Source organism: Notolabrus celidotus, chromosome 19, assembly GCF_009762535.1.
Source record: "Notolabrus celidotus isolate fNotCel1 chromosome 19, fNotCel1.pri, whole genome shotgun sequence".
NCBI lineage: Eukaryota > Metazoa > Chordata > Actinopteri > Labriformes > Labridae > Notolabrus > Notolabrus celidotus.
In genome coordinates, this window is record NC_048290.1 from 18698918 (window position 1) to 18715790 (window position 16873).

A 16873-nucleotide genomic window follows, 5' to 3' on the forward strand; every position below is an offset into this window, starting at 1 on the left:
ATACTACTCGGACTCCAAACAGAAACCAGAACCCTCCTCAGACTGAATCCAGAGCTCAGAGTCCAGAGTCTGTGTTTCATGTTAACAGAGACAGCTGCTGTCCTTCAGAGAAATACTGTTTCTAATCACAGGATTAAAATCTCCAGAGTTTTACTAAAAAACATGAACAAAAAAAAAAAAACAACAAAAAGGACTACCCCCCTTCTCCCAGAGTCTGGATCTGAACTCTGACCTCAGCGTGTAGTTCCCTGAGCGTCTCAGAGGAACATGGTCCTCCATGGTCCTCCCTCGTGTGACCTCTCTGAGAATAAGCTCAGTTTCTTATCATCCATCAGCAGTTAGAGATTAAAAACAAAGCGGGTGAGTCACTGTGTGTTTGTCCACAGCGTTATGTAAGACGTAATTACTATGACAACACAACAAACTGGAACCAGCTCCTCGCTCTGCAGGCTCTCACTGATTCAGGTCTCAGTTTACAGATGAAGTCACGGGCAGGACAGGACAGATACAGAAGACCTGAGTCAAGCAGGAAACTACCACCTTCTGATCTCACACGAGACCAGGACCAGGCTCTGAATAAAGGTTCATGTTCTCTGCAGAAACATGAAGATAAACCTATTCACTGTGGATCTGTGAGGCAGGAGAGGGACATGTTCAGACTATCAGAGACCAGGATCAGGAGTCTGCAGTAAGACCAGTTGTTTAAGATCCTGCAGAGAGAAGTGACTCAGAGAAAAGCAGAAACAGGGAAACATCTTGTTTCCGGTCTCTCCCTGCCGTCAGGTCAGGATCCACATGCTGGAACCTGTGATCTCCCTGCAGCTGCTGCTCAGCCCTCCCAGTCCTCCCAGTCTCCTCCTCAGTGGGAGGACTGGGCCGGCCGTGGAGGAGGAGGGCGGAGGGGGGGAGAGGCTTTCTCAAAGAGGAGAGGAGGGGATGGGGCGTCTCTGAGCTCACAGCTTCATTAGAGTCTCAGTGATGGCAGAGAGGAGGAGGATCTGAGTCCGGCTGAGCACTCCGTTAGAGAACATCAGGTGGAACTGCAGCCGACTGAAGGACTTCGATCTGACCGGACTCTGAGACTCAGAGAGACTCACTGCAGCCTGGACACTTCCTCTCAGGTCTCCTGTTTGATCTCAGGACGCAGGATGAAGACTAAGTGACACACAAAGGACGTGTGGACGGACTGAGAGCTGACTGGAGCCAGACTTACAGAGACGGAGACAGAGACAGAGACGCTTGGTGAGTCAGATCATCGTTCACACACAGCTCCTGCAGCATCACTCAGAAAGTCTTTAAAGGGTTATCCCTCTCAGAGAAGAGAAACAAACCTGACCCGCTCTGAGGACAGAACTCTGCTCTCTGACTTCAGCGTCCTCAGAGTTTGAACGGTCAGATATTTTAGATTCCTCTCGGACCGTCCTGACATCCTCTCTCTCTTCAGTTATTAAAGTTTATTATTCTGCAGGTTAACAGACTCCGAGTGAAGCCTGAGGTTGCACAGGAAGAAGAACTTCCTCCTCTCATGCAAAGTTAAATTGAAGAGAAGTTGTATCTCTTATCTGATGATGAGGATGATGAGGATGAGGATTGTCCCTCTTCGTTCTGTGGTTTTATAACATGTCTCAGTGCAGATAGATCTCTTTACCCAGACTTTATATCAGGATGAAATACAAACTGATAAAGTGTTTGACTTCGGATTACATGACTCAGATCATCAGAGAGCAGCATGTAGAGAGTTTTACTGTAACATGATGAACAATGACAGAGTCTGAAGACAGGAACAGGTGGAGGAAAGTTTCTCCTGCAGTTTAAACATTAGAGCAAAGAAACGGCTGATCAGGTCCACATGGACTCGTTCAGGTTACATACTCTTAATCTGATCACTTTCTGCAGCAGGCCCGAGAACAGAGACTCTGTGATCAGACTGAAGAGGAGCTGCACAAACAGCTGACGTGTTTATGAGAGATGATTAGATACCTGATAATGTGAAACCTAAACCGCCCTGGTCTCAGTCTCAGAGAGGAACAGGTCTCTGTGTTTGAGAGTTTGGGTTGATGGATCAGGATCTGATGAGTCCGATCAGGGACTCTGAGGTTTTGTTAACCCTGTGTAGTCCATCCTCAGCTCTCTCTCTCTCTGTAGTTGGAGGAGAGAGAGGGATTATGAAACCGTTGGCAGGACCGTGCATTAAGTCACGGGTGGCAGCATGTGTGTGCACGTGCGGCCTTGTGTGTGTGTGTGTGTGTGTGTGTGTGTGTGTGTGTGTGTGTGTGTGTGTGTGTGTGTGTGTGTGTGTGTGTGTGTGCGTGTGTGTGTGTGTGCGCACGAGACTAACAGTTAAAAAAGTCCACATGATGCTTTAATCCTCCTGAAGCTCAGAGGATGCTGGATGTGGTTAGTGTGTTTCTACAACAGCAACAGACAGACAGACAGACAGACAGACGCACACACGCACACACACACACACACACACACACACACACACACACACAGGTCCTCCACAGCAGGTTGAACAATCGGGTAGCTCAGAGAGGATTCTCCAGAGATTAAAGATGATCCAACAACAAACCACAGAGAGGAGTCACAGACTAAGTCGGAGACAGAGAGGACCAGCTCAGGTCCACACAGAGACTGTCAGTCAGTTGTTTAACTCTCTGACTGAATCTGCTGAACATGGAGAGACGAGCGTCTCCCCCTCCTCACCCCCACGGGTTAAAGAGCTCCACAGAGCCATCACCTCTCTGAGACCAGACCAGACGAGCCGCAGCCAGGAGCAACTGTTGCTACTGAGCCTGGTGTGTGTGTGTGTGTGTGTGTGTGTAGTGTGTAGTGTGTGTGACACCTTTTGCACGTGTATAACAGATGGTGATCTGAGTCTGAGCTGCTTTTATGAGGTCAGAGTTGAGAGCTCAATCCGACAGGTGACACTGCAGCTACACATTGACCTGCAGCCTGTTTGTTTGTGTGTGTGTGTGTGTGTGTGTGTGTGTGTGTGTGTGTGTGTGTGTGTGTGTGTGTGTGTGTGTGTGTGTGTGTGTGTGTGTGTGTGTGTGTGTGTGTGTGTGTGTGTGTGCGCGCGTCCGTCCGCGTGCTCGGTGCGTGCGTGTGTTTGTGCGTGTGTTTGTGTTGTTTCTTGTTGTACCGGCTGTCAGACAGAAACATGATGTTTTCAGGATGACGTCATGTGTGGTTTTTTGCATTGATGACATCCTGTCCGGCTCCCTGATGCGGGGTCTGGGTGGTGGTTTTCGTGGTTGGAGGCCTGGTGGGGGTGGGGCTGGTGTTGGGGGGTGATTACAATGTGTGTGAGTAGAGAAATAGGAAATGAATTGTTGGTGTGATCAGAGTTGGGCGGGGGACAAACTCTGCAGAGCTTCAAACTGAAGTTTCTAAAAAGTGATGTCACATGTCGCAGGAAGAACTGTTTCCTGTTTACCGATGACATCATCAAATATCTGAGCGTGCGATTTAGCGATAGAAGAGTCTCACCATCCTTAAAGTTTACAGACAGTAAACTAAGACTAGTAAACTTAATGAATGTCTGTCTCAGAGGGACCCTGCTCGTCTTTAATAAACTTTATTACAGTCAGAGTCTGACCGGCTGATGTGTTCCTGAGTCTGAAGTGTTGGTCATGTTGAAGAAAATATTAAAGATCACAGCGGGAGGACTGCGGGATCACAGCGGAAGTCTGCGGGATCACAGCAAAGACGTCTGCAGGATCACAGCAAAGACGTCTGCAGGATCACAGCGCGTGCGTGCGTGCGTGCGTGCGTGCGTGCGTGCGTGCGTGCGTGCGTGCGTGCGTGCGTGCGTGCGTGCGTGCGTGCGTGCGTGCGTGCGTGCGTGCCTGCTTGTGGGGTGACCTTTAATCATTATCATTATTTTTATAAATATTATAATAATTATTACGATTATTGTTGTTATTATTATTGATTATGAATCATCTTTTATTAAACTACTGTCCATCAATCTATCAGCTTCCTCACAGCTTCAGACTTTGAGAGCCAAAACGTTAAGATGGAACAAGTGTTAACATGACAGACTACCAGAGTCATAATGCAAATCATGTGTGTGTGTGTGTGTGTGTGTGTGTGTGTGTGTGTGTGTGTGTGTGTGTGTGTGTGTGTGTGTGTGTGTGTGTGTGTGTGTGTGTGTGTGTGTGTGTGTGTGTGTGTGTGTGTGTGTGTGTGTGTCTGGGTCTATTTGAGTGTGTCGAATTGAATCAGTGCTGCGGAGAGCTCCAGGCTCAGCAGGAGATACAGGAGTGATATGAAGTCTCCTGATAAAAGAGCTCAACGCTCTGGACTCTTCAGGTCACTATGCTAACAATCTTAACTCTTTTATCTGTTTCACTGTAAACAATTCCATAGAGGCTTAACTCTGGCCTCCTTCATGTGGATTCAGTAGCAGGTAGTTAAAACACTGTTAGCTGCAGACTGAGCGTGTGATGTTGTGAGTTAAAGTCACTCTGCCTTTAAACACGCAGCAGGAGCAGAGACTGAGGCTCTAAATCTCAAGTATAAAAGACTAAATAACCGATCCTGCCGAGAGCTGAGCTCACTGAAGGTTTGTTGTGTTGGTAATAAATGTGATTTACAGTCTTCATAAAAAGCTCCACATCCTCAGAGCCCACTGCATGATGGGAAAACAGTGAGGTCCGCTCACGGCGAGCTCAGCCGCCGATCTGAGGCAACAGTTGGCAGCAGGACGGAGTAATGATGCAGGAACATGTGGAGATAACCGAGCGAGGGAGCGTCCTCTCGCTCGGTTACATTCCTGAGGAGTGAAACACTTCAGCCCGAACACAGACGACTCGAGATCCAAACATGATGTTACACAACGTGAGGGACGTCAGAACAGAGCGTGAGAGGACTTCTTAGTCATACTTTAATAAAGAAGACACATGGTTTCACTGAGCCAGGGTCACTGTGAGGACACGTTTACTCTAAGAGGCTGTCTTATCACAGAATCATCACTCTACATCTTCATCTCTGACTGAGTCATCACTCTACATCTTCATCTCTGACTGAATCATCACTCTACATCTTCATCTCTGACTGAATCATCACTCTACATCTTCATCTCTGACTGAGTCATCACTCTACATCTTCATCTCTGACTGAGTCATCACTCTACATCTTCATCTCTGACTGAGTCATCACTCTACATCTTCATCTCTGACTGAATCATCACTCTACATCTTCATCTCTGACTGAGTCATCACTCTACATCTTCATCTCTGACTGAATCATCACTGTACCTCTTCATCTCTGACAGAATCAGAGAGCTGATGAGATAATCTGGCAACACACCGAGTGAGGCTGACTGAGGAGAATCATTTTAAAGACGAGAGTATCAAACTAAAAATATAAACAGACGTTCATCCTAATAAAACCATAAAACAATCAGAGTCCTCAGTTTCCTGCTCTTCTTGTTGTCTGACCTCTGAGCGGATCAGGACAGAGTCAGTGAATACAGGATGTTTGTTTAAAGTCAACCTGAAGATTTTTCTTGTTCTGTCACTTTAAGAACAAAATCAGTTTAAAGCTCCTGCGGACCGTTAGGTGAGCGATGAGCAGAATGCTCATTTATACGACATAAAAACACTTCAGTTTCTTCATAACTGAACGTCTCCTCCTTCTCTTCCAGATTCCACTTATTGTCGGTGCAGCAGGCCTGTACCATGATCCTCCCTGTGTTTGTGTTGTTGCTGGTCCTGGTTCTGTCTGGACCAGAGTCGTCTCTCCAGCAGGACGCTCAGGAAATGGGGACCAGCGATGACATCCTGGAGAGAGACTTTCTGTACGCGTCATCCCGTCAGAAACGAGCCGTGGACCACAGCGCGTCCCTCTCAGAGAAATGTTCGTACACCTTCATCGTCCCTCAGCAGAAGAACACCGGGGCCATCTGTGTGAACTCAAAGGAGCCCGAGGCCCTGCTGGAGAACCGTGTCAACAAGCAGGAGCTGGAGCTGCTGAACAGCGAGCTGCAGAAGCAGCGGCGGCAGATCGAAGTGCTGCAGCAGCTGGTGGAGGTGGACGGCGGCGTGGTGAACGAGGTGAAGCTGCTGCGCAAAGAGAGCCGCAACATGAACTCTAGGGTCACGCAGCTCTACATGCAGCTGCTGCACGAGATCATCCGCAAACGAGACAACGCCCTCGAGGGGGCGCAGCTCGAGACACGAGTCCTCAACCAGACCAACGAGATGGGACGACTCACCACGAGATATCGAGACCTTGAGCTCAAGTACCAACACCTGTCTGCGCTCGCCAACAATCAGAGCGCCCTCCTGCAGCAGCTGGAGGAGTCCTGCAGGAGGGGGGGTGGGCCCACGTACAGGGGGGGGCAGACGTACGAGGGAGGACAGACGTACGGGGGAGGACAGACGTACGGGGGAGGACAACCTCATGAGGGGGGACAGACATACAGAGGAGGGGGAGGAGGGGGAGGAGGGGGAGGAGGAGGAGGAGCAGGAGGAGGAGGAGGAGGAGGAGGACACTCCTTCAGCGGGGCGCAGCAGACGTACAGCCATGTGCAGGAGAGGAGCCGTCCCATACGTCCTCAGCCTCCTCTGCAGATGCCTCCCCTCTCTCCGGGGGGGTACAGACCGTTCCACCCCCCCACGTACCCCCGTCACACCCCCTTCACCAACGAGATCCAAAATGACCAGAACGCCAAAGCACTACCGCCTCCGTTACCCACAATGCCTAGCACCGTCTACAGCTCTACCAACGAGCCCTCAGGTGAGTTTCGGACTACACCAACACCTGTAGGTCAGACAACGAGGGGTTAAAGATGAGACTTGATGTCCAGGCTCTCTGTCTCCCTCTAGTGTTTATCCTTTACACACAGACACACACAGACACACACACATAGTTGTCCAGGCTCTCTGTCTCCCTCTAGTGTTTATCCTTTACACACAGACACACACAGACACACACACATAGTGACACACACACACTCAGTCTGGCGCTGCAGCCTCTCTGTTAGTGTTAAATCAAAGATCAGTTTGGAGGTTCTCGTGTCTGATGGTCCTTCACAGCCTCTTCCCTCGTGTGTGTTCCTGCAGGTCCGTTCAGAGACTGTCTGGAAGCTCTGGAGAACAGATACTCCACCAGCGGCATGTTCCTCCTCAAACCTGACACCAGCAACAGACTCATGCAGGTGTGGTGTGACCAGAGACACGACCCCGGAGGCTGGACCGTCATCCAGAGACGCCAGGACGGGTCGGTCAACTTCTTCAGGAACTGGGAGACGTACAAGGTAAAACTTTGGGTATTTATTTATAAATAAATAATGAATAAAATAATACAGGGGAGTCTCTGTAGATTTATATACTTTCAACACTGTGCTGACCCACAATCCTCTGCAGCTGATACGTCACAACTAACGCCACATCATGAGTCTCTGCAAACTCAAAGACTGCCGTTTGTTCCTCCAGGGGACACAACTTATTCAACATTACTCAAATCCTGAATCAGAGTCCAGCAAATCAGTATGAGTAGAATCAGATCAAAGTCTCAGTCTGAGAGTTAATCTGCAGTTTGTTCTGTCCTGAATGAAAGTGTGATATTAGTACATCACCATCCAAACGTCAGCTCACTGATTTTAACTCAGCTTTATTTTCGTCATGGTTTATCCTGCGGGGAGCATGACTGTCTGGGCATCAGGGTTCCTCTTCCAGGAAACTTGGGTATCTTTCCTGAATTCAATCAGTGGAACAGACTGAAGGATAATTAATCTGAAGCCAAACGTTTAGCTCTGCGGTGACGAGGAGGAAACTTCAGGGATCACCGGCTTCAGAGAGACTTTCCTCTGGGAACCTTCAACCAGAGAGAAACATCAGAACATCTGAGAGTCCTTGAGACGTTTCAATCCAGACCAAAGTGTGGTTCACCAAACTAAATTACTTTCCACTGAGCTGCTAGAAAGACCCAACTTTAATACTTTAATAAAAAAAATATGTGAACAGAGAGAGAGAGAGAGAGAGAGAAAGAGAGAGAGAGAGAGAGAGAGAGAGAGAGGAGAGAGAGAGAGAGAGAGAGCTGCAGAGAGGAGGAGGCAAAGCTATGCGTCAAAATCTGATTGCTCTTTGTGATGAGAGGGTGGAGGAGCACAGTGTTCATATGAGACAGCTTGTAGAAGCACCTTTAAACACTACACACTGTACCTTTAAATATTACAAACTGTACCTTTAAACACTACACACTGCACATTTAAACATTACACACTGTACCATTAAATGCTACACACTGTACCTTTAAACAATACACACTGCACCTTTAAATACAACACACTGTACCTTTAAATACAACACAGTGTACCTTTAAACACTAAACACTGCACCTTTAAATACTACACACTGTACCTTTAAATACACCACACTGCACATTTCAACACACTGTACCTTTAAATACACCACACTGTACCTTTAAATACTACACACTGTACCTTTAAATACACCACACTGCACCTTTCACCACACTGTACCTTTAACCACTACACACTGTACCTTTAACCACTACACACTGTACCTTTAACCACTACACACTGTACCTTTAAATCAATACGCACTGCACCCTTAAATACTATACACTGCACCTTTAAACACTATACACTGTACCCTTAAATACTACACACTGTACCACTAAATGCTACACACTGCACCTTTAAACACTATACACTGTACCCTTAAATACTACACACTGTACCACTAAACACTGCACCTTTAAACACTACACACTGCACCTTTAAAGCTCCTGCGTGTGTAGCAGCAGTGATTATTGTATAAATGTTTTTAGTTATTCTAGTCTTGAATCCATCAGAGTGTAAGCGGTTGTTATTGAATGTTTCAAGAGTTAAACGGTCTTAATGATGAAGTCGAGACGCAGTGGGAGGATAAAGATCTCAGTAATGAAATAATTAAAGTGTAATGAGGCTCTCACAGCATCCAGCTCATTGTGTAAGATGGGAGTAATCTTTATATGTAATGTATGAGATCACCAGAGATCAATTCAAATAAAACAAACATGTTTTGAGAGCTGCAGAGATCCAGGAGCTTAGAACAGGTCCGTGTTCCCCGTTAGAACCCGTGGAACCTGGCGTTACGTAAACACACGGCTCAGGGTCAAACACTCAGAGCGGTCCCTCGTCTGATTTACACCCTGTGGTCTGGTGAGGACAGCCCAATCTGCAGAACCACTCAGAACTTTAAACAGAACCAAAACCAACACAGACCCCCCCCCCTCCATGACCTAACACAGCACTTACAGCCAATTACACGCTCTCATCTGGCACCCAGTCCCTGAAGATCAGGCCCATGTGTGATGTAACTGAGGCTGGATTCATGAGTGGTTTCTGAGTCCAGGACGGGGAGACCGCTCCTCTAACGTTCAGGACCAGAGAGTGTTTTGGCACATCAGGATAAATCAGTGTTCGGAGCAGAAGGAGGAACTTTCCTGACTGGTTCCATGTCTCTCTCTCTTTGCAGCAAGGCTTCGGAAACATCGACGGGGAGTACTGGTTGGGCCTGGAGAACATCTACTGGCTGACCAACCAGGGAACCTACAAGTTGCTGGTGACACTGGAGGACTGGACTGGGAGGAAGACCTTCGCAGAGTACGCCAGCTTCAGAGTCGAGGCCGAGTCTGACTTCTACAGGCTGCGAGTCGGGCGGTACCAGGGCAACGCCGGAGACTCTCTGACCTGGCACAACGGAAAGCAGTTCACCACGCTGGACCGAGACCACGACGTGTACGCAGGTGAGTCATTCATATCCTGTTATATCACACATCAGCCCGTCTGGTTCCACATCTCACTCTGGAGCTCAGTCTGCGTCAGAGGGGGGACGGTCTTCCTCTCTGCAGCAGAAGAGCCTCAGTCCTGAACCTCCCTGACCTCTGACCTCTAACTCTAGCAGACTCAGAGACCAGGGAAGCTCAAGCGGAGGTCTAAGCCTGACCTCAGAGGAGATCCTTGTGTGAGCAGACCCTGATCATCCTGATCATGTGACCCTGACCTCTGTTCTGATTGGACGTCTTGTGTCTGCAGGTAACTGTGCTCACTACCAGAAGGGGGGCTGGTGGTATAACGCCTGCGCCCACTCAAACCTGAACGGCGTGTGGTACCGAGGAGGACACTACAAGAGCCGGTACCAGGACGGGGTCTACTGGGCCGAGTACAGAGGGGGGTCGTACTCCCTGAAGAAGGTCACCATGATGATCCGACCAAACGGGAACACGTTCCAGTAACACTGAGACCCTCCAGGACTGAAAGACTCTATCAGGGAGCTAAAGGGGGGCACGTCTGCATCCTCAGGGTCGGACTCTTCATAGACTCATGATGTGGACTCCATACTCAGGCATACTCTGATCCTGAATCAGAGTCTGTGTGATCCTGCAGGTTGTTTCAGACTCAGTAAGCAGCACCGCTTGAATCTTTGTTTTAATACGGACATTAAAGGTTTGGATGAAGCAGGACCCGACAGCAGGAGGTCTACAGGTGGTCTACAGGACCACGGATCTAACGTCAGAGACGGTTTCAGAGTGAGTTCATGATCAGATCCTCGCTCCGTCTCGTCTCCGTCTCCTCGGGCTCTCTGAGGCGAGGTCACTGTGTTACTGCACAGACACAGTGAGAGCTCTGTGTGTATATATGCTCTGTCTCTATGTTTACAGTCTGTCTGTTAAACTATAATAAACATGTACATGGACTTGTTCTTCTATATCTCTTTTCTTTCTGAGCACTCAAAACTCTTTCACACTCATCGTCACATTCACTCTCTGATGGTAGAGGCTGCTGTAGTGAGGGACCATCAGTGTTAGCTAATCTCATTGACACACATCAGATCATTAGGAGTAAACACCTCCTCGTGGTCCTGCAGACCTCCTCCTCACATGAAGCGTCTGCAGTCACATGACTTCACTCTCCTGCAGCAACTGTATTAAGGAGGTCTGTGCATCTATAGGTGAGTGGTAGTTTCACATATCCTCTCTTTATTCTATTATTAATTAAAGGTTATTTTGGGGGTCTTTCATTCTTTAGTAGAAAGGAGGCTTCAGAGAGAGAGAGAGAGAGAGGAAATATGATGCACCAGGTCATATCAGGACCAGGGATCATCGTACACCAAGGTGGAGAGAGAGAGCGGTCTCTCTGCAGGTTTTCTGGACTCGTGTATTTGAGGTGAAGTGATCAGCTCCTCTCTGACTTCTTGTTCGGCTCTGCAGAATAAAAGCAACCTCTACAAACACCAGAGAGAGAAAAGTGTGTAGTTGTTTAACTCCAGGCCGTTACAGACAAATAAAATCAGAGTTCAGTGACGCAGACGTGACCGCAGCTGATCCAGCATCGGCCAAGTATGACAGCAGCAGTTAAAAACCGAACCCGCAGAGAGTCTGAGCTCAGAGAGTCATGTGTTTGTGTTATTTATGTTCTTCATGGTGTCATGAAACCAACACAGAGAGTAACAGGACTATCACAGACCATCTACACCCTGACTCCTATAGACTCTCAGAGTCTGAAGATCAGCTCTGATTCATGACCTGGACCCTGAAGAGTCTGAAGATCAGCTGGTCTGTAAATCCTGATCAGAATGGATATCTGCAGCATGACACTTTGACTGAAGCTCGTCTCCACAAACATGATCACATCCTCACACTGAGATATTTTTATATCATAGTGTAAACCCAGTTCCCTCTGTAGACCGTCCGAGGATCACCTGTGTTAGGTCCTCAGGTTCACCGTGAGGAGCCTCAGACGCTTCAAAGCATCCAAACATCAGGCTGATAATAACTCTCCTCTCTGAGCTCACCATGCTGGACTTCATTCAGACCATGTGCCAGACGGAGCTCCACATCACCTCAATTGATCTATGATCTCATGTGATCTACGATCTCATAATCTATGATCTCATGTGGTCTAACCTCCTATGATTTCAGATGATCTCACATCAAACCAATCTCTCTGATCTTCAGTGACAGACAACAAATCATCACCAGCTTCAAATTAAACATCCACTCTGCTGATCTCATGAAGTCTCCAGGTTTTAATCTCTGAGGTTAAAATGAAGTCTTAAAGAAGAGATGTGTGGAGGTTTCTCTGCAGACCGGAGCTCAGACGCTCAGGTTAGATCCTGATGAGCATGAAACCATGCAGCATATAAATCAGGACTCACTTCTCAGAGCTGCTTTCTTTCTTTTTCATGGAGCATTAGAGATGTAAACATACACTCAGCTTACAATCACATCATGACTGTGTTTATAACTACAGCTGCTGCTGAATGACTGCAGCTCAGTAAATGAGGAGGACGTCAGGTCTGAGAGGCTTCTTCATGTTAGTATGTTGTGATCCGTCCTTCAGCTCATAGTCACAGAGAATAACAGGCACACACCCAGGACCCGAATAATACAGCGCTACAGACTGAACTCCTGCAGAGTGTTAGTCCTGTTAATGAACCCGGGATCCCTGGACCTCATAGTTATCTCAGAGTAACTGAACACCATGCTGACACTGAGTGGACGTCACAACACAACACTCTGCAGGAACATGATAACAGCTCTGCTCTGAAGGTGAAGTGATGAGACAAACAAAGTGACGACAAAGTGAACAGAATAACAACAGCAGCTAATTCACAGAGCACAGAGGTCTGCTGCTACGTCAGGCCGTTTCAAGAGCGTGTTTACAAAATGCTGCACACTGATTGGACACACGCACGGTCCAGCAGATGCAAGAGTGTGTGACTGTATGTTGTGTTTCATATCGTGTTGGATTGAACAGCATGTTGTCTCATCGTTTGGGAACACATATCATATCACTGCCCGTGGTGTTGTGTGACATCACCCTGATTCATGGTCTACGTAGCTCAGGTGGAGGGACTCACCAAGGTAGGGGATGCAGGGCACCATCTTCAGGGTGCGGATGTACTCTCTCATGCGGGTGTAGTTCTCCTCTTTGGACGTCAGATAGTTTAACTTCTCAAACGTGGCTTTATCTTTCCGACTGATCAGCTGAAAAACAGAGAAGAAAGGACAGGTGTGACATCATCAAAGGTCACCTGACTGTGATTGAGGTGTGTGATTGGTGCAGCTGGATCACTGAGTGTTTGACTGAGGTCCTTCAGTAAACATGTCTCTGAGTTATTTCCTCTCAGCTGCTCCAGCTCATCAGGGGTGGAAGAGGAGCTTTGCACTTCATCACTCTGAGTGGTCCAGACGTTTGGAGGACGCTGCTCTGCTTCCTCGCCAACATGGAAGCCCGTCCTCGTGATCCTCAGCAGAGGACGAGGCAGGAACATACTTCATGCTGCTGGTTTCCATCAGCTGAACAAACTAAGAAACAGAGACACTGCAGGTGTTTCAATCACACCTGAGTCCGAAAACAAACACGCCTCAGAGCTGAGTCACGGTTTGATCCAACATGCCTGCTCTCAGGTTCAGGGTCAGGGTCAAGGTCAGAGACAGGCCAACAACCGGAGACACTGAGATCCAAACGTCACAGTGAGAGACGGGTGGAAGAGAGACTGAAGGAAACATGGAGAGGGAGGCTGGGAGAACACTTCAGGATACATCTACACCTGATGTTAGCTTGACGGTAGTGTGACGTTAGCTTGACGGTAGCTTGACGTTAGCTTGACGGTAGCTTGACGTTAGCTTGACGGTAGTGTGACGTTAGCTTGACGTTAGCTTGACGTTAGCTTGACGGTAGCTTGACGTTAGCTTGACGGTAGCTTGACGTTAGCTTGACCCTAACCTGGCGTTAGCTTGACGTTAGCTTGACGTTAGCTTGACTTTAACCTGGCGTTAGCTTGACATAAGCTAGGCGTTAGCTTTACAGTGACCTGATATCAGCTTGACGTTAGCTTGACATTAACCTGATATGAGCTTGACGTTAGCTTGACAATAACCTGAAGTAAGCTTCACGTTAGCTTGACGTTAACCTGACGTTAGCTTGACGTTAGCTTGATGTTAGCTTGACGTTAACCTGACGTTAACCTGAAGTTAGCTTGATATTAGCTTGACGTTAACCAGAAGTCAGTTTATTGCTAGTTTGACATTTACTTGACATTAACCTGTAGTTAGCTTGACGTTAGCTTGATGTTAGCTTGACGTTAACCTGACATTAACCTGACTTTAAAGACGTTAACCTGACGTTAACCTGACATTAGCTTGATATTAGCTTGACGTTAACCTGATGTTAACCTCAAGTTAGCTTGATATTAGCTTGATATTAGCTTGACGTTAGCTTCAGAGGGTAGCCGTCTCTGCATCAGTCTGTATCTTCAGTAGCGGTGAACATGCAGAGATCAGATGTTTTATTAAAGCTCTGGTGTGACTCTTCATGACGACAGTTTCCTTGATTTGATGCTTTTTGAAAACCTCGGTGCACGGCCTTGTTTCCTGAACCGCCGTGCATTAAAGTGATAAAAACGTGTGGAGGGTCTGAAATGCTAACAGGCTGCAGAGAGTCCTGACTCTGCTCATCTGATGCTTCTTTATGGACCATATAATCATCTAACAGAGACACATGGCAGAGAGTTCAGAGCGTCCCGCAGCTCATGTTGGACTCGGATCATTAACTCCAGCTGATCACCATACAGATCCTGGACCAGGACCTGCAGGTGAGTGATGAGCTGTGTCGTCTGCAGCTCCACGTGGAAAATAAACTCTTCAGTGAGACGGCACATTTCCATCTGCAGGCTTCATAAATCCAAATCAGCAGAATCCCACTGAGGATGATCCCTTGCTGAGCGGGTCTCCATGTGTGCTGGCTCTGGAGGGTCCACTCAGATCCAAGACCAGGACTCACGTTGAGTATAAAAACAGAACAAAGTGTCTGTGACAGAGGGAACCATTACTGCTGCTCCGTCACCAACACCACCTGCTCGCTCCATCCTCCTCTCACCTGACCACGAGGACCTGGACCGGTCCGTCTCTCTTTATATAACCTCCCACCTGATCCTCCTGATGGAGACCCTCAAACACACTGATTCAAAATTATTTCACTATGAGGCCAAGCAGGGGGGCTGTTAGAGGTCAGAGGTCAGAGGTTAAAGGTTCGTCACTGACCGTAGCTCACAGGTGAGTCTGAAACTTACCGCCCAGGTCTTACTGAGTCTGAAGATGGGAGCGCTCTGCAGAGCCGAGACCACCGACACCAGAGAGTGCAGGTTGTTCAACTCCAACAGTTTCTGTAAACACACACACACACACACACAATGAATTAGCACAGTAAATCCTTCAGTAACACACACTCTGAGGTTTGTTCAGTCTCTCTCTCATAAAAACATGGTCTCAGTCTGACAGCAAGGCAGAGCTGTAGGTGCTAGTGAGAGCTCACACTGATCCTGAGTTTTCTGTAAACTGAGACTGAAGTTACAGAGACATGTCTCTCTTCTTCACACCTCGACAGCGTGATCTCAGATCTCAGACTCTCTGTGATCATGAGAGAGGTCTCACTGATGATGGAGGAAACTGTTCAGACATACCAGACATGATGATGCTCTCACTCTGTGTTTACACCTGTCTGTGTTTGTTTATCCATCACTATGTGTCACAGTCAGTGTAAGAGAGTTCGGCTCATACCTGGCCTCAGAGTATAAGAGTATGGTCGTATCTTCTCTGGTTCATGATCATATACTTGTTTTTACCCCTCAATGGTTCCTGTCAGAGCTCCTCTAATCCCTCCTGTGATCGTCTGATTTCATAAATCTGAGTCCAGGACTTTAGAGGACCGTGTGTGCGGACTCTCAGTCTCAGAGTGGAACACGTCTCAGAGCTCTCTGAGGACCTGATATCAATCCTTAAATTTCTCCAGGAACATCAGCTTTCCAGGTTTCCTCTCCCTCCCACAGAGTCCACCATTCAACCACAGAGGAGAGACTGCATCTTCATCATCAGTGCAGTAAATCTCTCACACACACACACACACACACTCACACACCAACAACTCCAGGAGCCACAGATGAGAAATGAACCACAGAAACTTCATCATCATGATTTATCAATATATAAAGTGAATAAAGTGTATTAATATCTCTCTCCTCTCTGTGAAACACCTTCAGGAGTTTAAACTCACCTTCGCTATTTTCACAAAGTGACCCAGAATCTCTGCTCGGATCTTCAGAGTATGAGCCGTCAGGATCTCTCTCACCAACCAGAAGCTCACCTGAAACACACACACAGGTTATAACACACAAACATACAGGTTTCGACACACACACACACACACACAGGTTTCAACACACACACACACAGGTCTGAGTGTTAGCCCCTGAATCAGGTCTGTGGTTGGGTCATGTCAGGTCAGACTCAGAGCGCCCTCTTCAGGAGCTTCAGAGGTAAACATCTCTCAGAGGTTTTGATTACTAAGGAGCGAAAATAAGACCTGGGCACTCTCCTCTCTGCACAAGAAGCAGATTCAGACCCTCAGACCCTCAGACCTGACATTACTCCTTCAGTGACAGACTTCATTAGGAGTCCAGCTGATAACAGGTGTATGCAGACGTACCTGGTTGAACCTGCGCGTGAAGGCGACCACATTTGGAGCCAAACTGTGTTTCTCTTTGCCGTTCCATCCACAGCTCGCCAGCTCCTGAAAACACCAAACACAGAGTCCAACAGCGTTAACGAGGTTTGGAATGATACACACTCCTCAGTTTGGTGATGAAGAGCCCCCTGTGATACTTTAAACAAAGATGTGAAGCTCTCTGCAGTCAGGTGAAACATGTTCGTTAATCAGTGATGAGATAATGTTCATCAGTGAATGAAACACAGATCACACATGGCTCCTCCCTCACGCTCAGACTTCAGAGGTTTAAAGTCTGTAAACAGTGATTTCAGACATTTGGACGTATTTAACTCTTTAACGAGTCTC

At 47.6% G+C, this 16873-nt stretch overlaps 2 protein-coding genes across 3 annotated transcripts in view; one reads left to right on the forward strand and one right to left on the reverse strand.

Moving 5' to 3' along the window:
* LOC117831013 (ras-specific guanine nucleotide-releasing factor RalGPS1-like) overlaps nt 1-16873 on the reverse strand; it is a 57207-nt gene that overhangs the window by 29813 nt on the left and 10521 nt on the right. For both annotated transcript variants that reach the window (XM_034709440.1, XM_034709441.1), the window contains exons 5-8: nt 16508-16591; nt 16076-16165; nt 15096-15188; nt 12882-13008 (exon numbers count right to left, since the gene is read on the reverse strand). In XM_034709440.1, coding sequence (XP_034565331.1) covers nt 12882-13008; nt 15096-15188; nt 16076-16165; nt 16508-16591 — 394 coding nt within the window. The remainder of the gene's footprint in view (nt 1-12881; nt 13009-15095; nt 15189-16075; nt 16166-16507; nt 16592-16873) is intronic.
* On the forward strand, nt 988-10721 carry LOC117831014 (angiopoietin-related protein 2-like). Its single transcript, XM_034709443.1, has 5 exons — nt 988-1242; nt 5654-6747; nt 7074-7267; nt 9495-9765; nt 10055-10721. Exons 2-5 carry the CDS (start codon nt 5688-5690, stop codon nt 10252-10254), a joined length of 1725 nt encoding a protein of 574 aa, XP_034565334.1. The 5' UTR covers nt 988-1242; nt 5654-5687; the 3' UTR covers nt 10255-10721.

Bases quoted from the DNA above. Each gene is read 5' to 3' on its own strand.
- LOC117831014 (XM_034709443.1), top strand. From the start codon at position 5,688: ATGATCCTCCCTGTGTTTGTGTTGTTGCTGGTCCTGGTTCTGTCTGGA. The intron at 6,748-7,073 runs GTGAGTTTCGGA...GTGTTCCTGCAG, and splicing joins CTCTACCAACGAGCCCTCAG to GTCCGTTCAGAGACTGTCTG. The intron at 9,766-10,054 runs GTGAGTCATTCA...TTGTGTCTGCAG, and splicing joins AGACCACGACGTGTACGCAG to GTAACTGTGCTCACTACCAG.